This window comes from Chelonoidis abingdonii, chromosome 1 (genome assembly GCF_003597395.2).
Source record: "Chelonoidis abingdonii isolate Lonesome George chromosome 1, CheloAbing_2.0, whole genome shotgun sequence".
Lineage (NCBI taxonomy): Eukaryota > Metazoa > Chordata > Testudines > Testudinidae > Chelonoidis > Chelonoidis abingdonii.
In genome coordinates this window covers 343,186,760-343,211,404 of record NC_133769.1, presented here as the reverse complement: position 1 = coordinate 343,211,404, position 24,645 = coordinate 343,186,760, and the positions used below count along the sequence as shown (strand labels likewise).

General features: G+C 41.8%; 1 protein-coding gene and 1 long non-coding RNA gene across 2 annotated transcripts in view; one reads left to right on the top strand and one right to left on the bottom strand.

The window, feature by feature from the left end:
• Window positions 1-24,645, bottom strand: part of LOC142046123 (uncharacterized) — a 771,893-nt gene that overhangs the window by 362,521 nt on the left and 384,727 nt on the right. The window lies entirely within an intron of this gene.
• CNTN5 (contactin 5) overlaps window positions 1-24,645 on the top strand; it is a 1,078,547-nt gene that overhangs the window by 798,435 nt on the left and 255,467 nt on the right. The window contains exon 9 of the mRNA XM_075061721.1: window positions 13,211-13,313. Within this exon, the coding sequence (XP_074917822.1) occupies window positions 13,211-13,313 (103 nt within the window). The remainder of the gene's footprint in view (window positions 1-13,210; window positions 13,314-24,645) is intronic.

Here is a 24,645-nt window from a genome sequence, read left to right as displayed (position 1 = left end):
TGGTTGCCAACTAGAGAGTGTGCCATTGATACCTACCCGCTGAGCCCGTTGATTCAACCAGTTTTCTATCCACTTCACAGTCCATTCCTCCAACCCATACTTCCTTAGTTTGCTGATGAGAATGCTGTGGGAAACCGTGTCAAAAGCCTTACTAAAGTCAAGGTATACAACATATAATCAGTTAGGACTTAGTGAAAAAATTCACTCTGTGTATTGCAGCTATTGCAACATTTTTGGTACCTGAACAGGGGAACATTTTTTGGAATGGATCAAATAGTTACATGTAAGTTTCAGGTAAATTGGAACTGGAGGTCAGTTTTAAAGCACAAACTCTATATTATTTACTGTAGAAGTACTGTATCTATCTAAACATTTTAAATGTCTCCTCCCTGAGGCATCTGAGAACCCTACATAAATCAGGTTCTCCTGTCTGTGCAGGTCTAGATGAAATAATAAACTTCAGTTTGAGTAAGATTCATAGATTTTAAGGTTAGAAAGGATCACTATGATTAAGGCCCTACCATGTTTTTGATATTGCCACCCTTAGTTCTGCACTGCTGCTGGTGGGGCGCTGTCCTCAGAGCTGGGTGCCCGGCCAACAACCACCACTCTTCAGCCACTGAGCTCTGAAGGCAGTGCAGAAGTAAGAGTGGCAATACTGTGACCTCCCTAAAATACCCTTGTGACCCCGCTGCAACTCCCTTTTGGGTCAGGTCCCCCAGTTTGAGAAACGCTGGTCTCCCCCTTGAAATCTATATAGCATAGAGTAAAAGCACACAAAAGACCAGATTTCACGGGGGAAGACCAGGTGTCACGGTCCATGACTCATTTTTCATGGCCGTGAATTTGGTAGGGCCCTAACTACAATCATCTAGTCTGACCTGTATCACATTGGCTATAGAACTTCCCCAAAATAACTAGAGCATATCTTTTAACAAAAAATACCCAATCTTGATTTTAAAAGAGCTAGTGGTGTAGAATCCACCATGACTCTTGACAAATTGCTCCAATGATTATTTGCCCTCTCTGTATAAATTTTACACCTTATTTCCAGTCTGCCTTTGTGTAGCTTTAACTTCCAGCCATTGGATCTTGTTATATCTTTGTGTGCTAGACTGAAGAGCCTATTATCAAATATTTGTTCATCAAGTAGGTACTTACAGGCTGTGTTCAAGTCACCCCTTAACCTTCTTTTTCAGATAAATAAATTGAGCTCCTTGATTCTTTCACTATAAGGCATGTTCTCTTATTCTTTAATCATTCTCATGGTTCTTTTTTTAACCTCCTTCACTTCTATCTAAGGGTAACATATTGTCAGAATATGAGTAGTAAAAGTCATGGACAGGTCCCAGGCAATAAAGAAAAATTCATGGAAGCCCATGACCTGTCCCTGACTTTTACTAAAAATATCCATGATAAAATGGGAAGGGGCTGAGCAGCTGCAGGAGGGTGGCTGGGAACCCCGGGGCCTCCCACTACCCATTTGAGATTAGAACTCCAGGAGCCCCCTCCACCCACAATAGGGAGATGCTCCCACTGCAGTGGCCAAAGGCTGAGGTGTTTCCCCTGCCCCTCCCACGTGGTGTCAGGGAGTGGCAGGGGTCCCTGTGCCACCTGATGTACTGAGATACTACTGAACCTACCTGTTCTGCCAGCCTGGGTCCCCTTTAACCTCTGTTGCTGAGCCAGACTTTAAATCCTCCTCTACCACACACATAGGCAGGGCCACACCCAGCTGCAGAAAGACACAGACACTGAGATCAGCTCTGGGAAGACTCAGCTTAAGGGATTTGCCCCAGCACTCAGGGGCCCAACTCCTTTCGAGTGCAGACCCAAAGGTATATTGTCTTGCACTGTATAGAAAAATCTGCACAGTGCAAACTCACCAAAATTCGCCTTCTCCCTCAATGTGAAGAGAGATATGCACATCTTCTTGCCCCTTACTCAGTTAGAAATTGCACAAACTGGGTTCAATAATAAACAAAACACATTTATTAACTGTAAAAGGCAGATTTTAAGTGATTATAAGAGATAGCAAACAGAACAAAGCAGATTACTAAGCAAATAAAAAACAAAACATGCAAACTTGATTCACTAAAGAAATAGGTTACAAAATGTAATTTCTCACCCTACATGTTGAATTAGGCAGTATGCAGAGTTTCTGTAGCTCAGAGTTTCAGTTATTTCTTCTTACAGACTGGATCCCTGTTTCAGTCTGGACTCATCCCTGATTTTCCCTTCTGGTTAGTTCCTTTGTCCCTTCAGGTTCTTTCAGCAGTCCTTCTTCTTGGGTAGGCAATGGAGGAGAGTCCCTATTAACCCCCTCCCCAGCCCTTAAAAAGGATTTACCTAACGCAGGAATCCTTTGCTTGATCCCCATGACCCTACAGTGAAGAAGTACCAGCAGTGTCCAAGGTGGTATTTTGTATCAGGTGACAGGACCACCTGACCTGGTAGTGTCAGAGGTACGAGGACACCTCTCAGGAAGGAGAGAGATTAGTATCTTCACAGTCTTGTTGTCTCTGCTGATGGGCCAGCAGCCCAGTCTGACTTTTTAATTGTTGTACCTGAAGGGCTAGTTGTGGGTGTTACCTAAAGTAGCACGTTTGAAATATAGATACATGGTTAATATTCCTAGCTTCAGATACAGAAATGATATATGCATACAAACTGGGTAATCATATTCAGTAAACCATAACCTTTCCAGTGATATCTTACATGAGCCATCTTGCATAAAGTATCTTAATCATGCCAAATTCATATCATAACCATATTTCTATGAAGAATATGGAGTGTAGTGTCACATGGGGGTCCCCCTGCCGCTGTCATGGAGGACAGCTGAGAAATTTCCCCTCCCCATGGCAGCCAGGGGCTGCGGGAGTCCCCCTGCTCACCACAACAGTCAGGGAGCTACGGGGATCCCCCTGCCACCACCACGGCCGGAAACTGCAGGTCCCCCTTGCCACCACCACGGCCGAGGAGCTACAGGGATCCCTCTGCCACTGAGATGGCCAGGAAACTGCAGGGATCCCCCTGCTGTCCATGGTGACAGGGACCTGCAGAATACCCCCTGCCCACAGTGGCTGGAAGCTACAGGGAACCTCCAATGCCTGAGGTGACTCGGAGCTTGGGGGTTCGCTGCCTCAGGTGGCAGGGGTACCTCGCAGCTTCCTACCACTGCAGGAGGCAGTGGGACCTGGCAGCTCCTAGCCGCTGGGGCTGAAGTCACAGAGGTCTTTGGAAGTCACGGATTCCATAACTTCTGCAACCTCCATGACAAAATCATAGCCTTATCTATATCCTCCTTGAACTATGGACACCAGTATTGCAGCAACAGTGGCACCATTGCCAAATACAAAAATAAAATAACCTCTATATGCCTATTCAAGATTCTCTTCCTTCAGAGAGATTGCCAGAGAACAACTGGGATAAAGGAGAATGAAAAAGCAATGTTGGATTGCAGATGATACCTTCAAATTATGAGAGAGAAAAAAAGAGGCACAGAGCTAAATTGATGCACTAATAGAGAAGGAAATGGGCAATGGAAGAAGAGAAATGTCTTGAACAAGCAGTCAAGAGGACCTGTCGTAAGAGGAATGATCATAACCAATGGTGGAATTTTATGGCACAGTGTATTGAGGAAGCCTCTGAGTGAGATGACCAGAAATGTGTATTTGAGTCTTTAAAGGTCCTAATTGAATGTCCATTCTCTCAGCTTCTTCCAGTTAAGGACAAAGATGAAAAATACTGCCAGGATACTGGCGCACAATTTATGTGTTGGTATGAGCATTTTTGTGAATGCTCTGGTCATATGGAGCAGAAACAGGGCCTGTAAAAACAGCTTAGAAGAGGAAACTGAACAGTTTTCAGTGTCAAAAGTTACAGCATAGTCTTAACATCCATTGGTTTGGTTTTGTTACCAACAAGAAGATACTTAGATGATCCCGGCAAGTTGCAGCCTTGCACCAATTGAGAACAAAACTTCTGCAAAGGTGGGATTGTGTTCAATGTGCAGAAGAAGGCATGCTTTTACAGAAGTCACTGTCACCATCCTGGTCAGCAAGCAGTCACTGGGTCCTCTATATGACTGAGATTCTGAAGGAGCATTCAAGGAATACAGTGTAGTTGTGGAGAAAGTTAAATGAATTACCTTGACTGAAGAGAACATGGGGGAGATCCCCATACCTAAGCCATTGTTTTTAGGTAACCAATCTGAGCAACGTTCCCAGATTGAATGTCAGTAGAGGAGGTTTTGGAACAAATTGATAAATTAAACAGTAGTAAGTCACCAGGACCAGATGGTATTTACCCAAGAGTGCTGAAGGAATTCAAATATGAAATTGCAGAACTACATACTGTGATATGTATCCTCTATCTTAAATAAGCCTCTGTACCAAATGTCTGGAGGGTAGCTAATATAACTCTCTCTCTCTCCAGAGATGATCCTGGCACTTATAGACCAGTAAGGCTAACTTCAGTACCAGGCAAATTGGTTGAAACTATAGTAAAGAAGAAAATTTTCAGACACATAGATCAAAATTATATATTTTGGAAAAGTCAACATGGCTTTTGTGAAGAGAAATCATGCCTCACCAATCTATTAGAATTTCCCCACTAGGATCTATACTGGGATCCGTGCTGCTCAACATATTCATAAATGATCTGGAAACAGGGTGAACAGTGAGGAGGCCAAATTTGCAGACAATACAAAATCTCTTAAGCTAGTTAAATGAAGAATTAAAAAGGGATTTCACTAAACTGGGTGAATGGGTGACAAAATGGCAAATGAAATTCAATGCTAGTAAGTGCAAAGTAGTGCACACTGGAAAAAAAAATCCCATACATACAAAATGATAGGGTCTAATTTAACTGTTACCACTCAGGAAAGAGATCTTGGAGTCATCATGGAAAATTCTCAGAGAACATATGCTCAATGTGTAGTGACAGCCAAAAAAGTTAAAAGAATATTAGGAACCATTAGGAAAGGGATAGATAATAAAACAGAAAATATCAAAATGCCACTATATGAATCCATAGTGTGCCCACACCTTGAATACTGCATGGCGTTCTGGTCATCCCATCTCAAAAAAGATACATAAGAATTGGAAAAGGTACAGACAAGGGCAACAAAAATTATTAGAGGTTTGGAACAGCTTCCATATGAGGAGAGATTAAAAAGATTAGGATTGTTCATCTTAGAAAAGAGACGACTAAGGGTGGATATGATAGAGGTCTATAAAATCATGAATGTTACAGAGAAAGTGAATAAGGGAGTGTTTTTTTCCTCATCACATAACACAAGAACTAAGTGTTGCCCAATGAAATTAATAGGCAGGAGGTTTAAAACAAACAAAATGAAGTACTTCTTCACTTAATGCACAGTCAGTCTGTGGAACTTTTTAGTCAGGGGATGTTGTGAAGGCCAAAAGTATAACTGGGTTAAAAAAGAATTAGATAAGTGAATGGAGTATAGGTCCATCAATAGCTATTAACCAACATGGTCAGGGATGCAACCTCATGCTCTGGATATCCCTAATGCTTTGACTACCAGAAGCTGGGACTGGATGACAGGGGATGGATCATTTGAAATTGTCCTGTTCTGTTCATTCCCTCTAAAGCATCTGGTATTTGTCACTGTCAGAGGCAGGATATTGGACTAGATCTAGTAAGGCTGTTCTTTTGTTTTTATGCTCTTATAAGGTTTATGCAGCTTAGGTTGAAGAAAGTAGCACATGGAGATGACCATGAAAGAGATTGGTAGATGCAATTTTGAGGGATTTAAAAAGCCCACATCCTCCCATACTGATTCTTGCTGAAGGAAGATGATGTTCAAGGGACTATTCAAGGGAAGTCCATTCCACATGCCACCATGGTTACATTGTTGCCATGTAAATCTGCTGCAGCAGCTGCTGCCACTACTCCTCTCCCCTTCCCTTTTCCCTCCTCTTGTGTGGAGCAAGGCAGGGGCCTAACTCATTCCTACTCAGAATGCCTTAAGCGCCTAAGCTGTCTGACTCCAGGTGTCCATTCATGAATTGGCAAGTAGACCTACGTGATTCCCAGCCACCTGAACTTAAGCACCTGTCATGGGAGTTGAGGGGAGTGGGGGGTGTCAGGGCTTAGCACTCTCTTCAGCATCTCCCACTGGCTAGCTTAAGCGACTCATTGCCTAGTGAGCCTAGGCACCAATGTTCTCTCTGATTTTTTCCATCCATGTGCAGAATGAATTTTGTTATATAAAGCACATATCGAGATAATTTGTGGATGTGCGCCACCAGTAGAAACAAAAAACCTAGATATAATATATAATATATATATATATATATGTTTTAACTATAACAAAGCTGAGACAGCCCAGGAGAGAAAAGGGGTCACACTGAAGACCACTGTGGTGGCACAATGACATTAATGAGAGCTGTGGTCACACAAAGGAATGATTCTGTCATCTACACTGACCTCTATGGGCTCTTCACAAACCCTGAAGCAAGGAGCTTGGGAGGGATAGGTTTGGGGATTTGAATGGGCACCCCCCCAGTCCCAGGGCTACGGCAGGGAGCAAGGACTCCTCCCAGCCATCTCTCTTCTCTGCAGCCCCGGAGCTGCGTAGATGCATCTCTCCCTGCTGCAGTCCTGGACCTGGGAAAGAGGCATCTCTCCCCAGCCACCACAGCCTTGTTTGCCCCAAGCTCCCAACCCTCCTCCACCTCACCGCCCCAACCCACACCCTATTCCCCCCACCTCACCTTACACATCCTTGCCAAGGTCCAGGCACACCTGTGGCTGCATACCTGTGCGGCTCCATTAATTAGGTGCACAGCCCTTGATGCCCACTTGTGCTTCTGCATTGGTGCGCACCTTAGAGGGAATGCATCTAGGCACCTAACTTGGCTTTGTGGATCACAGTGTTCTTCCTGTGATTTTCTATGTGCCTAAAAGTTAGGCACTGTGGCTCTCAGCATTGCAACACCTAAGTCCCTTCATAAGTCCTAGCCTAAGGGACTTGCCCAGGAAAGCACAGGAAGTTTGTGACGGAGCAGGGAATTTAATCCAGGTCTCCTGAGTTTCAGGCTAGTGCCCTAGCCACTGAACCCATCCTTCTTTTTTATTAAGTGGGAAATGCTGAGGTTAAATTTGATTTTCTTGGCTTCATTGTTTCTTAAATGCACTTATTTGTGGTTAAGAAATACTCTGTTTAGCAAATGTGGAGGCATCTTATCTCAGTGTTACAAACGGGGAAACAAGTTGTACCTTTATACATATTATGTGTCTATGTTTATTTGATTGTTATTGTGTTACTGGTTATGTGACTGATAACGAGTTAATTCCTGCTATGACTGGCTGCGCTTAGGCCTGGAAAGCAGGTGGTCCTGTTGGCACTGCTGGACATGACACTACAGGTTTCATTCCCTTTGAAGTTTCATTTTCACTGAACTCTGCCTGGCAAGGTTCCCTGGGGGAAGATCCTGGTGGGACACTGAAACAATGAGCTTTGGTCCTGATAAAAGCAGCTTGACAAGCAAACAGTGGAGAAACTCTGAGGCACAGAGGATGTCAGGAGAGATGAATATTGATCCTCAGATCTAAAAAGAGGGGGCTGGAATAAGCAAAGACCTGCTCAAACTAGAAGGAAAAGGGAAAGCTAAGTTTCGAATGAGTTTAGGTTTTGACTGTTTTAACCTGTATCTCTCTGCATATTTAATTTCTTTGACTGCATCGTATCTGTTTCTGAAGAAGCTGTGCTGAGGAACTGCATTTCATATTGATCACAAACTCCCAGAGAGTATTCCATAACTGGACATAAATCCAGTTGGGCCAGCTGAGGGATATATGATTGGTGACATGAGGTGTTGTAGCCTGGTGATCCAGTCTAACATGGAATGAACCATGGATTTCCACTCTGGGAAAAGTGCAGACAAAGTCCTGTTATTTGGAAAGAATGTTTATGAAGAGACAGAAGGAATCATAGGTGCATCTTGCCCCTGAACCATAATATTTGGGTCATGTGTTCTCTGCAGTTTCCCTGTTATTATTTTAGAATTGTATACTATGTTTTTACTGTATGTGCTATAAAATTTTTCAGCCCTCGTAGCCTGATTTTGGGTGTGTTAGTAATGCTGATTTATCTGCTTAATTTAATTTAATGTAATTAATTTTAATTAACAAAAATTATTATTATTATGATATTAATTAGTATGGGTTTAGGCTTGCCAATTTATTTGATCAGAAGATAAAAGTTCATCCTGAATCAGGCTTCAAGAGTTTATAAAAGGACCTTTGGGGGTATGACAGGAAGCTTACACTGAGACAGATATAGTCATAAAGACCTTTTATTAAAATCAATGAAATCGTAAGCAGATAGTAAAACAGTTAGAATTACAGAGTTGCAATTGTACTACTGTTATTCAAGAGATACATATGATAATACAATATTATGTGCTGCAAACTTCGGTTAATACTCACACTCTTGTTTTAATAACCTGGTGTTGGAAGATACAGGACCATGCCTCTGGCGGTTTCGGCTTCACACCTCTGCTAGAGGAAACTAATGCAAAGCTGTTAAAGCTGTTTACTCTCTAACTTAACTCGATAAACCTTAAACTGAAATAAAGCGTAGGGAAACTAAGCTTAGCCTAGTCCCGTTAAAACTTAAAGTTTGAAAAGAAATAAAGTATGGCCTATTAATAGTTAGTAGCCATTGTTAGATGGGTAACATCAATACATTATTGAAGATGGAGACAATGAAGAGTAGATAGATGGGTAAATTGCCTCTAAAATGACGAGATGAATCGCCGTTTTATAGGGCATTGATCGGAAATCCTTCCTCTTAAGCCCAAATTTTATCCTTCCCCCCCGGAAATGTTAGGGTACACTTACCCATAGGCTAGTCTGTAGATGTGTATGGACGACAGGTATGTATGCATTTGTGGTGTACTTGTTAAGTCTGTGGGTACAACTTTGAAAAATCACCTTTGCCATCCTTCATTGTCTATTGGTTTAGGTAAAAGGTCTCTAGACATCTGTGTGGGTGTTTTATCTATTTTTACTTTTCTGGGTAAAGGGTCCCAAAATGTGCTAACTTTGCCTTAGTTTAACATACAGGGTTTTGGCCTGTAGGTCTCTTGCATTTCAGCCAAACTTATTTTTAATATAAATCTGTAAACCTATTACATCAAATACTCAAATTTATAAGAAAAGATATATCTATGCAAGCAAGCAGATTAAACCTTAGGGCTACACCCTGCACTACCAAAGCTGCATATACAGTATAGATTTACATTTCTGGTTTGATAACTAGAGCTGTTGATGACTTAGGAAGCACTTAAACAAATATCTAAAAAAGAGGCATGCTTGAAAATGATTGACTTACACATTATATATGCAGTCTATATTTGTTAAACATTCAGGTTTATTTTATCACCTTCCTACATTTATGATACAAATGAAATGAAACTGCAGATGAAAATGCAAATCCTGTCTAGATTGTTGTTGCTGAATCATAGTGACCAGAGCAGAAATAGGAAAGAAAAACAAGCTGGAGCGAGGTACCACAGTCATGCAAAGCAATTATACTATAACACAGGAAAACAAGCCCTTGATAAATTTGCCCTTGATACTCAGATAAATCTAGCAGTCTCCCTGAATTCCAAGATCATAAATAATAAAAATGAAAAATACCCTTTTGAAATAGTAGACTTTCCTTTCTTTTCCCAATCTCCTCTCAGGAACAGTGTTAACCTGGTGGAGTGACAAGGGGTAGCATAATTCTTCTGCTTACATCTCACAGTGAGTGTCTGCAATAAGGATGACCCATTGTTTACATTACAATAGCTGACATTAACATGACATGGTACAAAATGTTGACAGATCAGCATCTGCTTAGGACATGACCTGAATGTGTCAACACAAAATACCTGATATTTACATTTACACAGGGCAGTTCCAATTAAAGGGTGTTTGTTTGAGTGAAGGGTGAGTAAAAGCTGAATTTGGGCCTCAGAATTTGACCAATAGTGTCTTCCAAACCAATAGTGTCTTCCAAACTTTCTAAGCACTGTACAAATTGAGAGACAATGATTATTTCATTCCTTTTGAAAGTGCAACCACTTCAGAGGTAAAACAAGACAATTGTTTAATAGCATACAACAACAAATTGGCTTAGTACAGAAAGTGAAGAATCATACATTCAGGAACATTTTAGTTAGCTGGCTTTTAATTACCCCTCTTGGAATTTGGCCAGGACACTGGGATTATGTTCATACTTTTGCAAAAATATCACTGAATTTTTTATGATTGCAAGGGGTCAAGACCTTGGTTTTGCACTGATACAAGAGATAGTCTCTCTACAAATGCATAGTGCCTATAAAACTGGGCTGGGACATTGATTCAGTACTTATTTAGAGACAAGAATGTACCAACATCACTGCAGTACCTGAATGTTTATTAGCAGTTTCCCGTTCAAGCACTGAGCTGACTCATAAGAACATCAGAACATAAGAATGGTCAGACCAATGGTCCCTCTGTCACAGTATCCTGTCTTCTGATGGTGGCCAGTGCCAGACGCTTCAGAGGGAATGAACAGAGCATGGCATTTATCAAGTGATCCATCCTCTGTTGTTCAGCCCCAGCTTCAGATAGTCAGATGTTTAGAGACACCCAGATCATAGGGGTGCATCCCCAACCATCTAGGCTAATAGCCATTAACTTATTTAAATCTCTTTTGAACACAGTTATAGATTTGGCCTTCAGAACATCCCCTGACAATGAGTTCTACAAGTTGACTCTATGTTGTGTGAAGAAGTACTTCCTTATGTTTGTTTTAAACCTTCTGCCTGTTAATTTCATTGGTTGACCTCCTAGTTCTTGTGTTATGTGAAGGAGTAAATAACACTTCCCTTTAACCCTATTTAGTCTGTGAATTTTGAAGAGAGTACATCATATGGGTGGTATAGTTGTATGTAAGTATATTTTAGTGTAAAGCAATCCAGTGATATTCATATAGCAACATTATGGAATTAAGTTATCTGGGTGTGGTGTATGCAAGAAACATTTTATGCCACTAATGTATGACTTTCTTTCAGTTAGAATATATACTTTCTGTTCTACTTTCATTGCTATTTGATTCTCACATCAGCTGTCTTCAAGTATTCTAACTAACTCTAGGTCCCCAAAATGTATTTAAATGCACATTTCCTAAGGCAGTTAGAAAAATTGCTTGCACTATGCAGGGACATCAGGCCTCAGCACTTCTCCCTAACTTAGGGTGATCAAACATCCCGATTTTTTTAGGGACAGTCCTGATTTTGGGGTCTTTTTCTTATATAGGCTCCTATTACCCCACCAGCCCCCATCCCGATTTTTCACATTCTCTGTCTGGTCACCCTACCCTAACTCCATACCACATGGATGTGGGAGACACAAAGCAGGACCTGCCAGAAATAGAGCCACCCACAGGGAGCTGCAGGGACAATAGTCAATTGAAGGAACAGAACATGACCCAGCTGGAGCTCCTTGGCCTACATCCTCTGACAAGTAACATCACAGTGACATCAGTAAAGGGCTTTTACCATTTGAATTCTAGGCATTATTTTCTCTCAGCAAATTAGTTGTTTGTTCCAACAACCTCTTACCATTCAACCTCTCTTCTCTCTCTCCCCTCTTCAAGATTCACTCTCTTTCTGGCCTGGTCTATGCGGGGGTAGGAGGAGGAGGAAGGGGATCGATCTAAGTTACACAACTTCAGCTATGCAAATAAGCTGATGTACTTAGACCCACACACCATAGTGTCTTCACATGTCAAATCATGTCTTCGCTGCGGTGAGTTGACTGTTGCCGCTTCCCTGTTGACTCTCCTTGCGCCTCTTGCAGCGATGGAGCACAGGAGAGCTCTTGGGGGTCAATTTATTGTGTCTAGATTAGATGCAATAAATTGACCCTCACTGGATCGATCACTGCCTGCAGGGACAATAGTCAATTGTAGCAACAAAACATGACCCATCGATCGCTGCCTGCTGATCCGGCAAGTAGTGTAGACATACCCTCTTCTGTCTTCCATGTTCTTTTCCTTTCTCTTCTCTTCATATCTCCCATTCTTTCCCTAATATCACTCTTTTGTTTCCTTGTTTTGCCTCCCACTGGTTCCTACTACCCACTCTTGAATTCAGTGGGAATTTTTGCATGGACTTTGGACCAGCCCCTTAGTCCAATTACTGCTGCATCTTTGATATCACCTAAATTCCCTTTTTCCTCAGTTTCCTCATGATCAAGAACCTTGTCCATGCCTGGAGCAATCCTAACATGGTTAGTGTAACTTTCCCCTTTAGCCTCCCCATTTCTCAGCTATCTCCCTCTCGTGCCCACATCTGTAATCTAACCAAACCACTACAGCTAAAGTCATACTCCTCACCAGCCACTCTAACGCAATCTCAGTCTCTGTCAAATTAAAACTCCTCACCGCACCTTACATAATCTTTCTCCATTTACTGCTCATTTCCAATTCCTAAACTTCTCTCAATTCCCTCTTGCAAGTCAAATTCTGCTGTCAGTTACACCTAAGAGTAATTCCATTGATTTCAATATCTAGTTTATTAAGGGACCCAGAATGTCTTTACTGTACATCTTTAACAGCACTGAGCACATTGTCAGCACTTAAATAAATAATGATAGCCATGCATCTGAAATTTTAGGAGAGCTTTGTGAGGTTGTACATTATTTTTGATGAGAAAGACACATGCTTTCACACCATTTGACTGCTTTCGTACAAATGTCAGGATGGCTTTGATATAAAGGGACGTGTTATATTGTCTGGCTGCTAAGAGGATATTTGCTAAGTTTTTTTGTTGATTTATCCATACTAACCACCACTGCATCATTAAATGGACAAAGCTATTGTATACAAAATTTCCCAACCCTCTAGAATTGATTGTACACGGCAATCTTTTGAAACATAATTTGAACTCATATTTGAGGAAATAAATCTTTTCTTTTAAAAGTGCTGTTGTTTTAATAGCACTGAAAATACCATCAAATAGAGGATGAATAGGATTTGAGCAGAGCAAGTCAAACTAATGTAAGCTATTTCCCCCCACCACAGGCTTTATCGCTGTATAGCTATTAAGAATCACGCCACAGTGGCTTTCACAATAAAGTCTCTAGGTTTGGAAAGAAGTAGTGACATTCATTTTATTTTTAAAGACCATTCTTTATTTCCCAGGTGTGATGGGGGAATATGAGCCGAAAATTGAGGTCCATTTTCCTTATACAGTTACAGCTGCAAAGGGAACTACCGTTAAGATGGAGTGCTTTGCGCTGGGCAAGTAAGTACATATTCTTCCATAATTAGACACCATTGTTTATTAAAATGTGACATCTAATTTTTGGTTCAGTTATTTTGCAGGGTTTCATTTTCACAGACACTCCTTAGTGCATATACCAAGTTTTTATAAGACAGCTAAGTGGGAATTGACTAAATAACCAATTATGAATTCCCTACCTAGCCATTCCTACAGACAATAACATATACAAGTTTAAAATGTGCTGATTCAACATAAAAAGTAAAGTTATTTTAAATGAAAAGAAAAAAATTGTCATCTTTAGTCTTCTATTTACCACATATTTTTCCTTTGCTTCTTTTTTACTGCTTACTAGCACATATCAAGCTGTATAATTCCAGTGGTGTTTGTTATTGTTTTTTTGTCTTGTGTTGATTTTCCCCTGCAAAATCTCGTAACTGAAAAGAAAACAAGATTATTGTGTAGTTACCTGTTCCAACCTGGGACATAGATTCTAAATAGAAAAAATAAAATAATGTTCCAAAATATCCTAAGAATCTAATATATGTAATTATAATTACATATGAGCTCAGGATTACTTTTGCATCCTCTAACCTAATGGTAGTATCATCTATTTCCCTGTAAAATCTCTAATTCGTGGTGACGTCAGTCATCTTAGTTATAACAGACCCACTAGCGTTGCCAAAGTTCTGGATTTAATATCTCACCTTGGCTAGAATTTTGTATGCAGGTCAATAGACTGGTTAATAAGGAAACGAGGGTACTTAGTATTTTTAAAAAAATAAGACTTTGTAGTTGTATAGCTCCTTTCATCAAGAATAAGATTACCTCAGGGTACTTTTTTGATGTTACAGGATGAAGTTATTAAAGGAAATGCAGTTTTTGCCTGAAGTTAAGTGAAGTTGGGATAGTATATGATCAGACAGAGCAGAAAAGCACTGTCCATGGCTCAGAGAAAGCATCTTCTGTTTCTCTCTCTCTCTTTATATATATAGTGACAAATGCAGACAGAGATGGATAGATATGGCAAAATGTTTGATAATTACGCACTGTAATAATCTCACTGAGTGTGTATGTGCACGCGTTCATGTTTATGCAGGTGTACACCACTGGCTTCTACTGAATGGAATCAGAACTGCTTATCTGTGTGTTACAGCCTTTTTGCTCCATGTAGCATCACAGAAGAGACAATTCTCAGCTGTAATGAATGTCTAGATAATTCTTTATTCCAGCTGCTGAATGCCAGCTATCCTTTCTGCCTTTCTAATTCATAAATCATTTACCCACATAGGGTGTCTTTTAATCCTGGCCAGAATTCAGCAATAATGAAAGGATTGCTAAATATGCTATACTATACACTCCTACAGCTAAACCAAGATTCTCCTGCAACTCAAGTGGTAGGGTCTTAGCTTTTGGAATACAGTAGAACCTCAGAGTTACAAACATCTTGGGAGTAGAGGTTTTTTGCAACTCCAAAATGTTCGTAACTCTGAACAAAATGTTATGGTTGTTCTTTCAAAAGTTTACAACTGAACATTGACTTAATACATCTTTGAAACTTTACTAGGCAGAAGAAAAGTGCTGCCTTTTAACCATCTTAATTTAAATGAAAAAAGCACAGAAACGGTTTCCTTACCTTGTCAAATCTTTTTATTTTTAACTTTTCCTTTTTTTAGTAGTTTACATTAACATAGTACTATACTGCATTTGCTTTTTAATTTTTTTGTTTAGGCTGCTACCTGATAGCATACTTTCAGTTCCATATGAGGTGTATGGTTGGTTGACTGGTTAGTTTGTAAGTCTGGTGTTTGTAACTCTGAGGTTCTACTGTATAAGTATTATCCCATCTGATTCTATAAAGTTCTGAGCAGCCATCCTGGGCAGCATAACAATCATGAAATCCTAAGTGGACATATTTGCAGAAGTGAAGCATTGAAATTATACTGACAGTTTTGAGGAAAACCAACATCTTTCGGATTTTGAACATATAATAGGGTTATCCAAGCCAAACCATGGCATATATATATATTGATCTGGGAAGAATTTGGGAAATATATTTGTCTCGATTGCAGTACTAGCTGCAACTCTGTCCCCTTTGTTGTCTCTCTAAGTGCATCCCCTCAGGTGTCAGGCCTTTGTGCTTTTCCCCCTCCTGGGGTGGAATTCCTCAATTTTCCCACTCTTAGACTAGACCCTGTGTATTAACCACGCGTACCTAGCAAGTCCTCTTGGGTTCAGCATCTGTGGTTCTTCCCTTCTGCAGTCTGTGATCAGTGGTATGCATAGTGACCAGGCAGTCTTCCTAAAACAAAAGTATTATTTTATTTACCACAGTAGAAACAAAACAATTAGCAAACAAGGATTTTAAAAGAACAAACCATCTACTCATGTCTAACTTACCTAAGGCTTACCATCCCCTGATGATCACTTAGGCAGGCCTAATTTCCTTCAGGCACCCAGTGTATGTCTCTGTCAACAATGGCCTCCCTCTCACTTGAGAGAGTCCCTTTTTAACTCACTCATGTCTCTTAATAACCCTAAAGTATTTACCAAGGGGTGGTTTATCTTGAGACATTGTATTTCTTCTCATTTGTTTTTCCCTGACAATCCCCTTATTACTAAACCAACATATTCATGCATGTAAGGAGGCGCCCTGGCTCCCCGCCGCACCTGAGGGGGAAGAGCCAGAGCAGGCACCTCCGTGGGCGGAGCCAGTACCGCCTGTTCCCGCCCCCCGGAAGTCAAGGGGCGGGACAGGAAGTATAAAAGCCAGGGCCCAGAGCTCAGTTGAGCCCAGGCCGCCGAAGTTGAAGCCCAGGCCTGCCGAAGAGATACAGACATGGAGGCCCAGACGAGGAGCGCTGGCCGGACCTACCTCGGGCCAAGTATCCAGAGGAGCGCTGGCTGGACCTGCCCCGCGCCGGGTATCCTGAGGACCCTCAGCCTGAACTACCCTGCGCCCGCTGGCCGGAGGAGCCACCAGAGCCTGCTTCCCCCCCGGTCTCCGAGGAACCTATGGTCTGGGACCCGCAGGACTACCCCGACGGAGGACAGGTACCAAGGGAGGGGGAAGTTGGAAGTAGCCCGGGGGCGGCTGACTACAGTCAGGCCGCAGAAGGCCCCGAGCCTATGGCTGTGTGTATCGGCCAGGATCCCCACTGACCACCCTGTCAGTGTGTTTCGGTTGGGAGCCCTACTGATCACCCTGTCAGTGTGTTTCGGTCCGGATCCCCATTGACTGCCTTAGCGGCAACCGCCGCTACCAGGGCCCCGGGCTGGAACGCAGAGGAGTGGGTGGGCCTGCGTTCCCCCTGCCACCCGTAACCGGGTGGCAGAATTCCCCCTTCACCCAGAAGCCCTGAGCTGCGCTACGGTTTGTTTGTTGCCCCGCCCTGCCTAAGGGCCAGGGCCTCTAGACTTTGTTACTGCTCTGCCCTGCCCCAAAGGGTCAGAGCCCGAACTGTTTGGTGCCCGCCCTGTCTAAGGGCCAGGGCCCATAGACCTTTTTTGCTTGACCCTCAAGTATAGGACCGGCATGGAACCCGTCCCGCTGCCTAGAAGGAGGCGCCCTGGCTCCCCGCTGCACCTGAGGGGGACGAGGCCCGAACCGACGGGCTTATAATGCAGTAAATATCCTGATAACATATTTTATAATATATAATATTCATAAATTATTACAGAGCAGCTCCACTTCTATCACAGTTTAGAAATACCTCCATTCATACCCGTATTTCAAAGCAAGGTGTTGCATTTTGTTTTCTTTTCAGTAACTTTGTCACATTTGTGCATAGTTACTAATCACAATATTTAGCACTTTGGATAGGTGAAAGCAATGGTTTAGAGAGCAAATACTTTGGGATGAAGTATGCAGGGTAAGTAATTTGCTATGTGTTTTACACTATGGACCTCAAGGAAGAGGGTGATAGGGTAGTGGAGTGGAGGATGCAACAAGTCTAGTGAAATTTCCTGAAACATTGAGACAGATGAGGAAGAATGCTGCTCTCCAGAGACCTGGTGGCTTCAGGCATTCTTGCATCTGCAGTATTAACTATGTTTCTGCAGTGCTAATAGATGGCAACCAGACTCCTGTAGTTTCTTGACTACTTTTGAAACAATAACCATTATTTATTTTTTGAAATATTCTTGCTGGAACCAAAATGTAGTTGCTGACTATCTGTGAGTCGATTGTCATCTTCCCAGCAAAGAGGATGGATACAAAGTATAGTCTCTTACAATAGACACTGACAAAGAAGAAAAGCTTCTCTGAATATCTTTCATTCTGAATCCCAAGATTTAATAACCTTTCTCAAAAAAGTCAGGGGATGTTCAGGTAACAACACAAGGAGAAATAATCCTGACAGCAGATGCTTTAATTACCCCGTGTCCAAGTTGACATTTGGTGTTAACCTGTAACAACAAAAACTCTGCACTTTCGAGCAGTTTAAGATTATCTAATAAGTCACCCCATCTGCTAATACTGTAAGGGGCAGATACTTTTATTGTGCACATTCCTTATCATGCTTTCACAGCCATTAGTGCACAATCAGATCAGCTATGCTGAGACTGCTTTTAACCAGATACGGTAATAATTATATGAATGACATTTTGGACCTCATCTGACACCTGTAGGCAGAGGTGGGAGGTAAAAAGGAGCACATTTTCTGTTCCTTTTCATTTCCCCCCATCTCTTATTCCTTGTAGTTTTCACAAATCTTTTCTTGTTGCACTCCATCAAATGTTCATTAGGGAACTGAGGCTGTAAGTAATTTTTTTCTGCTTTTTTGCATTCTTAGTGCAAATAAAGAAACACTAGTTACTACCAGTCCTAAACCAGTGTGCTCCTGTTTTTCCTCATGCTTTAGCTTAGCTGTCTCAAATGGTTGCTCTTCTGTTGCATTGTAACTGTGAGAATGACAAATATTCCTGAGAGATTTCCTGTGGTAGGCAATTGACAAGTACTCCTGAAAGCCTGGTCTTTAGTTACAGAGTAATGATTTATTAATAGTGTTTATTTGGAATTGTCAGTCACTAAGGACTGTTGGAATTTAAAAAAATGGAGCGGTGCTGCACTTGTTGATCAAACTAAAATCAAATGACTTAATTGCTTGAATGACAGAAGGTCTCAGGAAAGGATTCAGTCTCTGGGCCAAGCAGTCAATAGGGGAAAGCTGCAATGGGGATCTGGGACATGATTATCAATGCCAGTTATTTGGTGGCCTTTCCTGTGGTGAGGAATTTTCCTATATGGATACCAAAGAGAAATGACTCAACATTTCCTGTTGTTATTATTAATAATTTATATTGTGTTGTGCCTAGAAGCTCTAATCATGGACCAGGAAACCATTGTGCTAGACCATGGGTCGGCAGCCTGCGGCTCCAGAGCCGCATGCAGTTCTTTGGCAACCCCCTTGTGGGCAGCTGTTTTTTGAGGGGGTGTGAGGAGCAGGCTGTAGCTGGGAGATGCTTACCACAGGGGGCTCCCAGCTAGCAGAGCTCTGGCCCCACGTTGCTCCCGGAAGCAGCTGGCTGCTGTTGGCAGTCTCTGCTCACCCTTTGGGGGAGGAGGGGCAGCAGGTCTCCCTGCACTATCCACGCCTGCAGGCACCACCCTTGCAGCTCCCATTGGCTGGGAACTGGCCAATGGGAGCTGTGAGGACAGTGCTGGAGGTGGGGAAAATGCACAGAGCTGCCTCCCCCCCACCACGGGGGAGCAGAGACATGTCAGCAGCCAGCCACTTCCAAGACTGGAAGACTGCGCTGCGGGCCGAGAGCTGCCTGTGGTAAGTGCCTCCCAGCGAGAGACTGCACTTCACACCCCCTCCTGCACCCCAACCTCCTGCCCCAGGTCAGAACCCTCTCCTGCTTCCAAACTCTCTCCCAGGATCCACACCCCCTCCTGCACCCTAATCCCCTACCCCAGCCCAGAGCCCCCCCTCCTGTTTGTATTCAAATTCAAGTGGCAGAAGTTGCATTACAAGTTTTGGTGAGTAATAATAACTTTAATGTGTTCAATTATTATTAGTTTATAAATTCTAACTCTACAAGTAGCTTTGCATGTGATGCAGATCTCGAAATATTTTGGTCAAAGACAAAAACAAAAAAAATGGCTCTTCTTCTTTGAAGGGTTGCCGACCCCTGTGCTAGGTGCTGTACAAACAGAACCAAAGACAGTCCCTGTCCTAAAGAACTAAAAATGTGTCTAAGATGACAGATGGATACAATAGTCAGGAAAAAAGGTTTTCATCTACCTGCTGCATGTTAATGAATGTATTTTGCTTTACTGTGTCTTTTCAACTTCTGCTGAGAATGATTCACTTTTGTGAAACAAATCACATTTATTGTATGCATGACATCACATCTCCTGTACAGGACACATTTGTATTGTGATTACCTCCACAGTTAATGAAAATACATCTGGTTCCTGATCTTTCTATAGTTATGCTATTTTAATTATTCAGTTCTTTCACTGCTTTTTACGCAATAGCTGATCAAAATTATCTTCTTGAAAAGTTTTTTTTCTGGCTAACTATGGCCTTAAAAGACAAAAAAATCCATAACTTTCCACATGCAAAATGTTCAACATCTGCCAAATTTTCAATTTTATTCACTAGTTACCATAACATTTTTGCTACATTTTTATAATTGATGTGTGTGACTGTCACATGATGTGCTGAAATTACCTCTGAGCCCATTTACCAAGCCAGACTGGGACTCCAGAACCCTGCCTCGTTGAGCCAGACACACTAGCCTGCTGCAACACAGACCCAGGGTCCGGTCCATGCCCCTAAAGCTGCAGACTTAACTGAAAACAGCTCAGCAGGTTACTTTACTCCAGCACCTGACACGCAGTTCCCTGTAGGATCCAAACCCCAAATAAATGTGTTATACTCTGTATAAAATTTATACAGGGTAAATTCATCAATTGTCCACCCTCTTTAGCACCGATAGAGAGATATGCACGGCTGTTTGCTCCCCCAGGTATAAATCACTTACTCTGGGTTTATTAATAAACAAAAGTGATTTTATTAAGTATAAAACATAGGATTTAAGTGGTTTCAAGTAATAACAGACAGAACAAAGTAAGTCACAAAGCAAAATTAAAAAAACACGCAAGTCTAAGCCTAATACATTAAGAAACTGATTACAAGTAATATCTCACCTTCAAAGATGTTCCAATAAGCTTCTTTTAAAGACTAGACCCTTCCTAGTATGGGTCCAATTCTTTCACCTGGTACAGTCCTTGTTAGATTCAGTAAACATCTCAGGTGGTAAGCAGGGGTTTCCCCCTCTGTCCTGCTCCACCCCCTTTTATAGCTTTGGCATGAGGTGGGAATCTTTTGTCTCCCTGGGTCCCCACCTTTCCTTCTAAATGGAAAAGTACAAGATATAAGATGGATTTCATTATCAGGTGATAATGAAGTCTCCATTCTTCCTGGGTTGGCCCACATGTACACAGAAAGACTTGCAGGCAAATAAACCATTTACAACCAATTGTCCTAGTCAATGGGAGCCATCAAGACTGTAAACCACCACTAATGGCCCACACGCTGCATAATTACAATAGGACCTCAGAGTTATGCTTCATATTTCTAGCTTCAGATACAAGAATGACACAGGCATACAAATAGGTGGAATATATTCAGTAGGTTATAACCTTTGTTATGATACCTTTTGCATAAAGCATATTCTAGTTACATCATATTCACACTTATAAGCATATTTACATAAAACATATGGAGTGCAATGTCACAATATGTTTATTAAAATCATGTTAAAATTGTTATTGAACAATTTCATTTGCTTAAAACAAAGCATTTAAAACACAAACTTTAATAAAAAATGGTTCCATTTCAAGCTTTGAAACATGGAACAGTTTCACAGTTAACACTTCCTTTTAGAAAGCAGTTTCCACTACCCCACATAAATATAAACATTAGTTGTTTTGTTCAAAGTCAAGTCAATTTCTGGTACTAACTTTGCTTTTACCTGGTTATCACTTATAGTACAATAATCCGATCTGTCCGTCCCTCTCTCTATCTAGTCCATCTCTTGACTATTTAAATTGACATGAATTAATTTTATTATGTAGATCTGCAACACAATGATCAATGGTTTTATTTTGTAATCAATGGTTGGTTTGTTGTAAAGAAAATGTCCTTTCCAAAGTGACAGATTTGTGCATGGATTGCAGTATTCATGATATTTTTGAATGGCTCTGTCTTTCAATTCACAGTCCTCACAGAATTACTCTGGTCCTGTCACTTGTAGTAGCATTTCATCTTCTACATTTTTTTTCTTAAGTAGCATTGGCTTACAGGAATATTTCAAATTAACAAGCTTCTCCAGTTCTTTACCCTAATACTTTTTCAAATTGAAGGATTTGGGTGGGCTTTATTTTACTCCATTTTTATCAAAGATTGTCTTTGGACACCACATAATAGGAGTGTAACAAGCAGATGTGCTAGCATTTATATCCTGGGCTTAGACTCCGATCGGGGGAGGTCCTGGATGACTGGAAAAAAGCTAATGTAGTGCCCATCTTTTTAAAAGGGAAGAAGTGGGACCTGGGAAACTACAGGCCAGTCAGCCTCACCTCAGTCCCTGGAAAAATCATGAAGCACCGGAATGGGTTACCTAGGGAGGTGGTGGTATCTCCTTCCTTAGAGGTTTTTAAGGTCATGCTTGACAAAGCCCTGGCTGGGATGATTTCTTTGGGGATGGTCCTGCTTTGATCTGGGAGTTGGACTAGATGACCTCCTGAGATCCCTTCCAACACTGATATGCTATGATTCTGTGATACATGATCTGGACGAAGGTTACATGAGGGCTTCCAGTGGCCGCTGTCACAGAGATCATCCCCAAGCTTGGCATTTTCCAACATTGTACTACATGTATTTTGTAAATGTGAGTTCAGTGCTATGATTTTGACACAGGGCTTGAAAGCAGTAAATAGAAGAAGTGAATTTTTAGAAAGTGCTTTGAGGAGAGCAAGGTTGATGGTACAAATATTGACAGAGCACTAGGTTTACTCAAGCTGATATATACAGAGAAGTATGTTACACCCTTCTCCATAGAATCATAGAATCACAGGACTGGAAGGGACCTCGAGAGGTCATCTAGTCAGTCCCCTGCATTCATGGCAAGACTAAGTATCATCTAGACCATCTTGGTGTTTGTCTAACCTACTCTTAAAAATCTCCAACGATGGAGATTCCACAGTCTCCCTAGGCAATTTATTCCAATGCTTAACCATCCAGTTATGCACCCACCTTATAGTAGCTCCACATTGGTTGCATTTCCCTAGTTAGTTTATGAGAAGGTCATGTGAGACAGTATCAAAAGCTTTACTAAAGTCTACTGCTTCCCCCACCCCATCCACAAGGCTTGTTACCCTGTCAAAGAAAGCTATCAGGTTGGTTTGACATGATTCATTCTTGACAAATCCATGCTAACTGTTACTTATATCACTTTATTATTTTCTAGATGTTTCAAATTGATGGCTTGATTATTTGCTCCATTATTTTTCCAGGTACAGAAGTTAAGCCTCTCTTTCTAGGGCTCGCTTGCTGCCCCAATAAGGCTCAGAGAGGCTTCAGGGCTGTGCAACACCTGTGTCTTTATTTACACAAGGTTCTCCCACCACCAGTGTTTATATATATATACATATAGCCTTGCAGGATTAGTCACCTCCTTTACAGGCAGAGTCAGCCTTCAGCTAGGAGACCTCCAGTTCCCTCCCTGACTAACTTATTCATGGCTGCACCCAGCCTTCTGGTTCCCTCCCAGCCTTTATAGCCCTTGGCTTGTCAGGCCAGCAGGTGTTGTCAATCCTCAGGCCAGCATCAGGCCTTTTCCATCAGCCTCAATCTGCTGTTGTCAGACGCTGCCAGTGTGGTGCTCTGCTCTGTTCAATGTCGATAACAATCGGCTGCGTGCGTGTGTTTCCTCTGTGTGCTGTCCCAGCTCTGCGCAGATAGCTGACACAGCAGATCGCGAGAGAACCCCCAGTGACCACAGACTCTAGTAAAGTATGAAGGGATGTCAGCCAGGTTTATTGTCAAAGAGAAACACAATCTCCAGCTCCCAGGCAAACGAAGTCCAAGGTGCTGCTAGCCAGTACATATGTACTCCCTGGCAATGGACTCAGCTCAGTCAGTGGCAGGACTTTCCACTGCCCCCTAGGCTGGACAAAGACACTGCCCCAGGGATGTATTCTTATACACAGGTACAAACAAGTTACACATCACTCCTGACATATTGAGGTGCAACCCCTCTATGTAGCAAGGTACAACCTCTGTACCTAGTAAGGTGCCGCCTCTTATCTTGCACATGTTGGTTCGAACAAAACAACTCTATCCATCACATTCCCCTTTTGGCCCTGTCATTGGGATGGATCAGCTTGTTCCTTGTTATGTGAGGAATGTGCAAGTATTGGAGTGTTCTGATATCTAGTGTTCAGTACCTTTTAGGTATGTATCTTCTTGCAGCATCAGCCCTTTCCTTGCCAGCTTCTGTGAGCCGGGCCTGCCTCTGGCTCACAGCTTAACTTTGCTTTATGTTAGCAAAGTCTTGACCATTACTTTAGTTCAGGCCTTAGACCTCATTCTGGGCTTCTGATACCAAGCTTTATATCTCAGGGCGTCCTCTTACTACATCTGCTTCCTTTAGTTGGAGCTGACTGGGCAGGGGTTAATTAGATGCTTTTGCACCAGCACCCTGCTACACCTGGGTTGTCCTTATTTCCCTTTTGATGTAATGGCACTTTATTTGCCCTTTTCCAGTCTTCTGGATCTCTCTCATCTTCTATGACTTTTCAGAGATAATTGTTAATGGCTCAGATATCTCCTCAGTCAGCTCCTTGAGTACTGTAGGATGCATTTAATCAGGCCCTGGTGACTTGAAGACATCTAACTTGTCTTAGTAATTTTTAACTTGTTCTTTCCCTATTTTAGCCTCTGATGCTACCTTATTTTCATGGACATTCACCATGTTAGACTCCAGTCACCACCAACCTTCTTGGTGAAAACCAAAACAAAGAAATCATTAAGCACCTCTGCCATTTCCACATTTTCTGTTATTGTTTTTCCCCCTCATTGAGTAACAGGCCTACCCTGTCCTTGATCTTCCTCTTGCTTCTAATATATTTGTAGAATGTTTTCTTGTTACCCTTTATGTCTCTAGCTAGTTTGAGCTTGTTTCTAATTTTGCCCCTACATACTTGTGTTATTTGGTTATATTGATCTTTTGTAATTTGAACTAGTTTCCACTTTTTGTAGGACTCTTTTTTTTTTTTTTTAGATCATTGAAGATATCCTGGCTAAGCAAAGGTGGTCTCTTGCCATGTTTCCTATCTTTC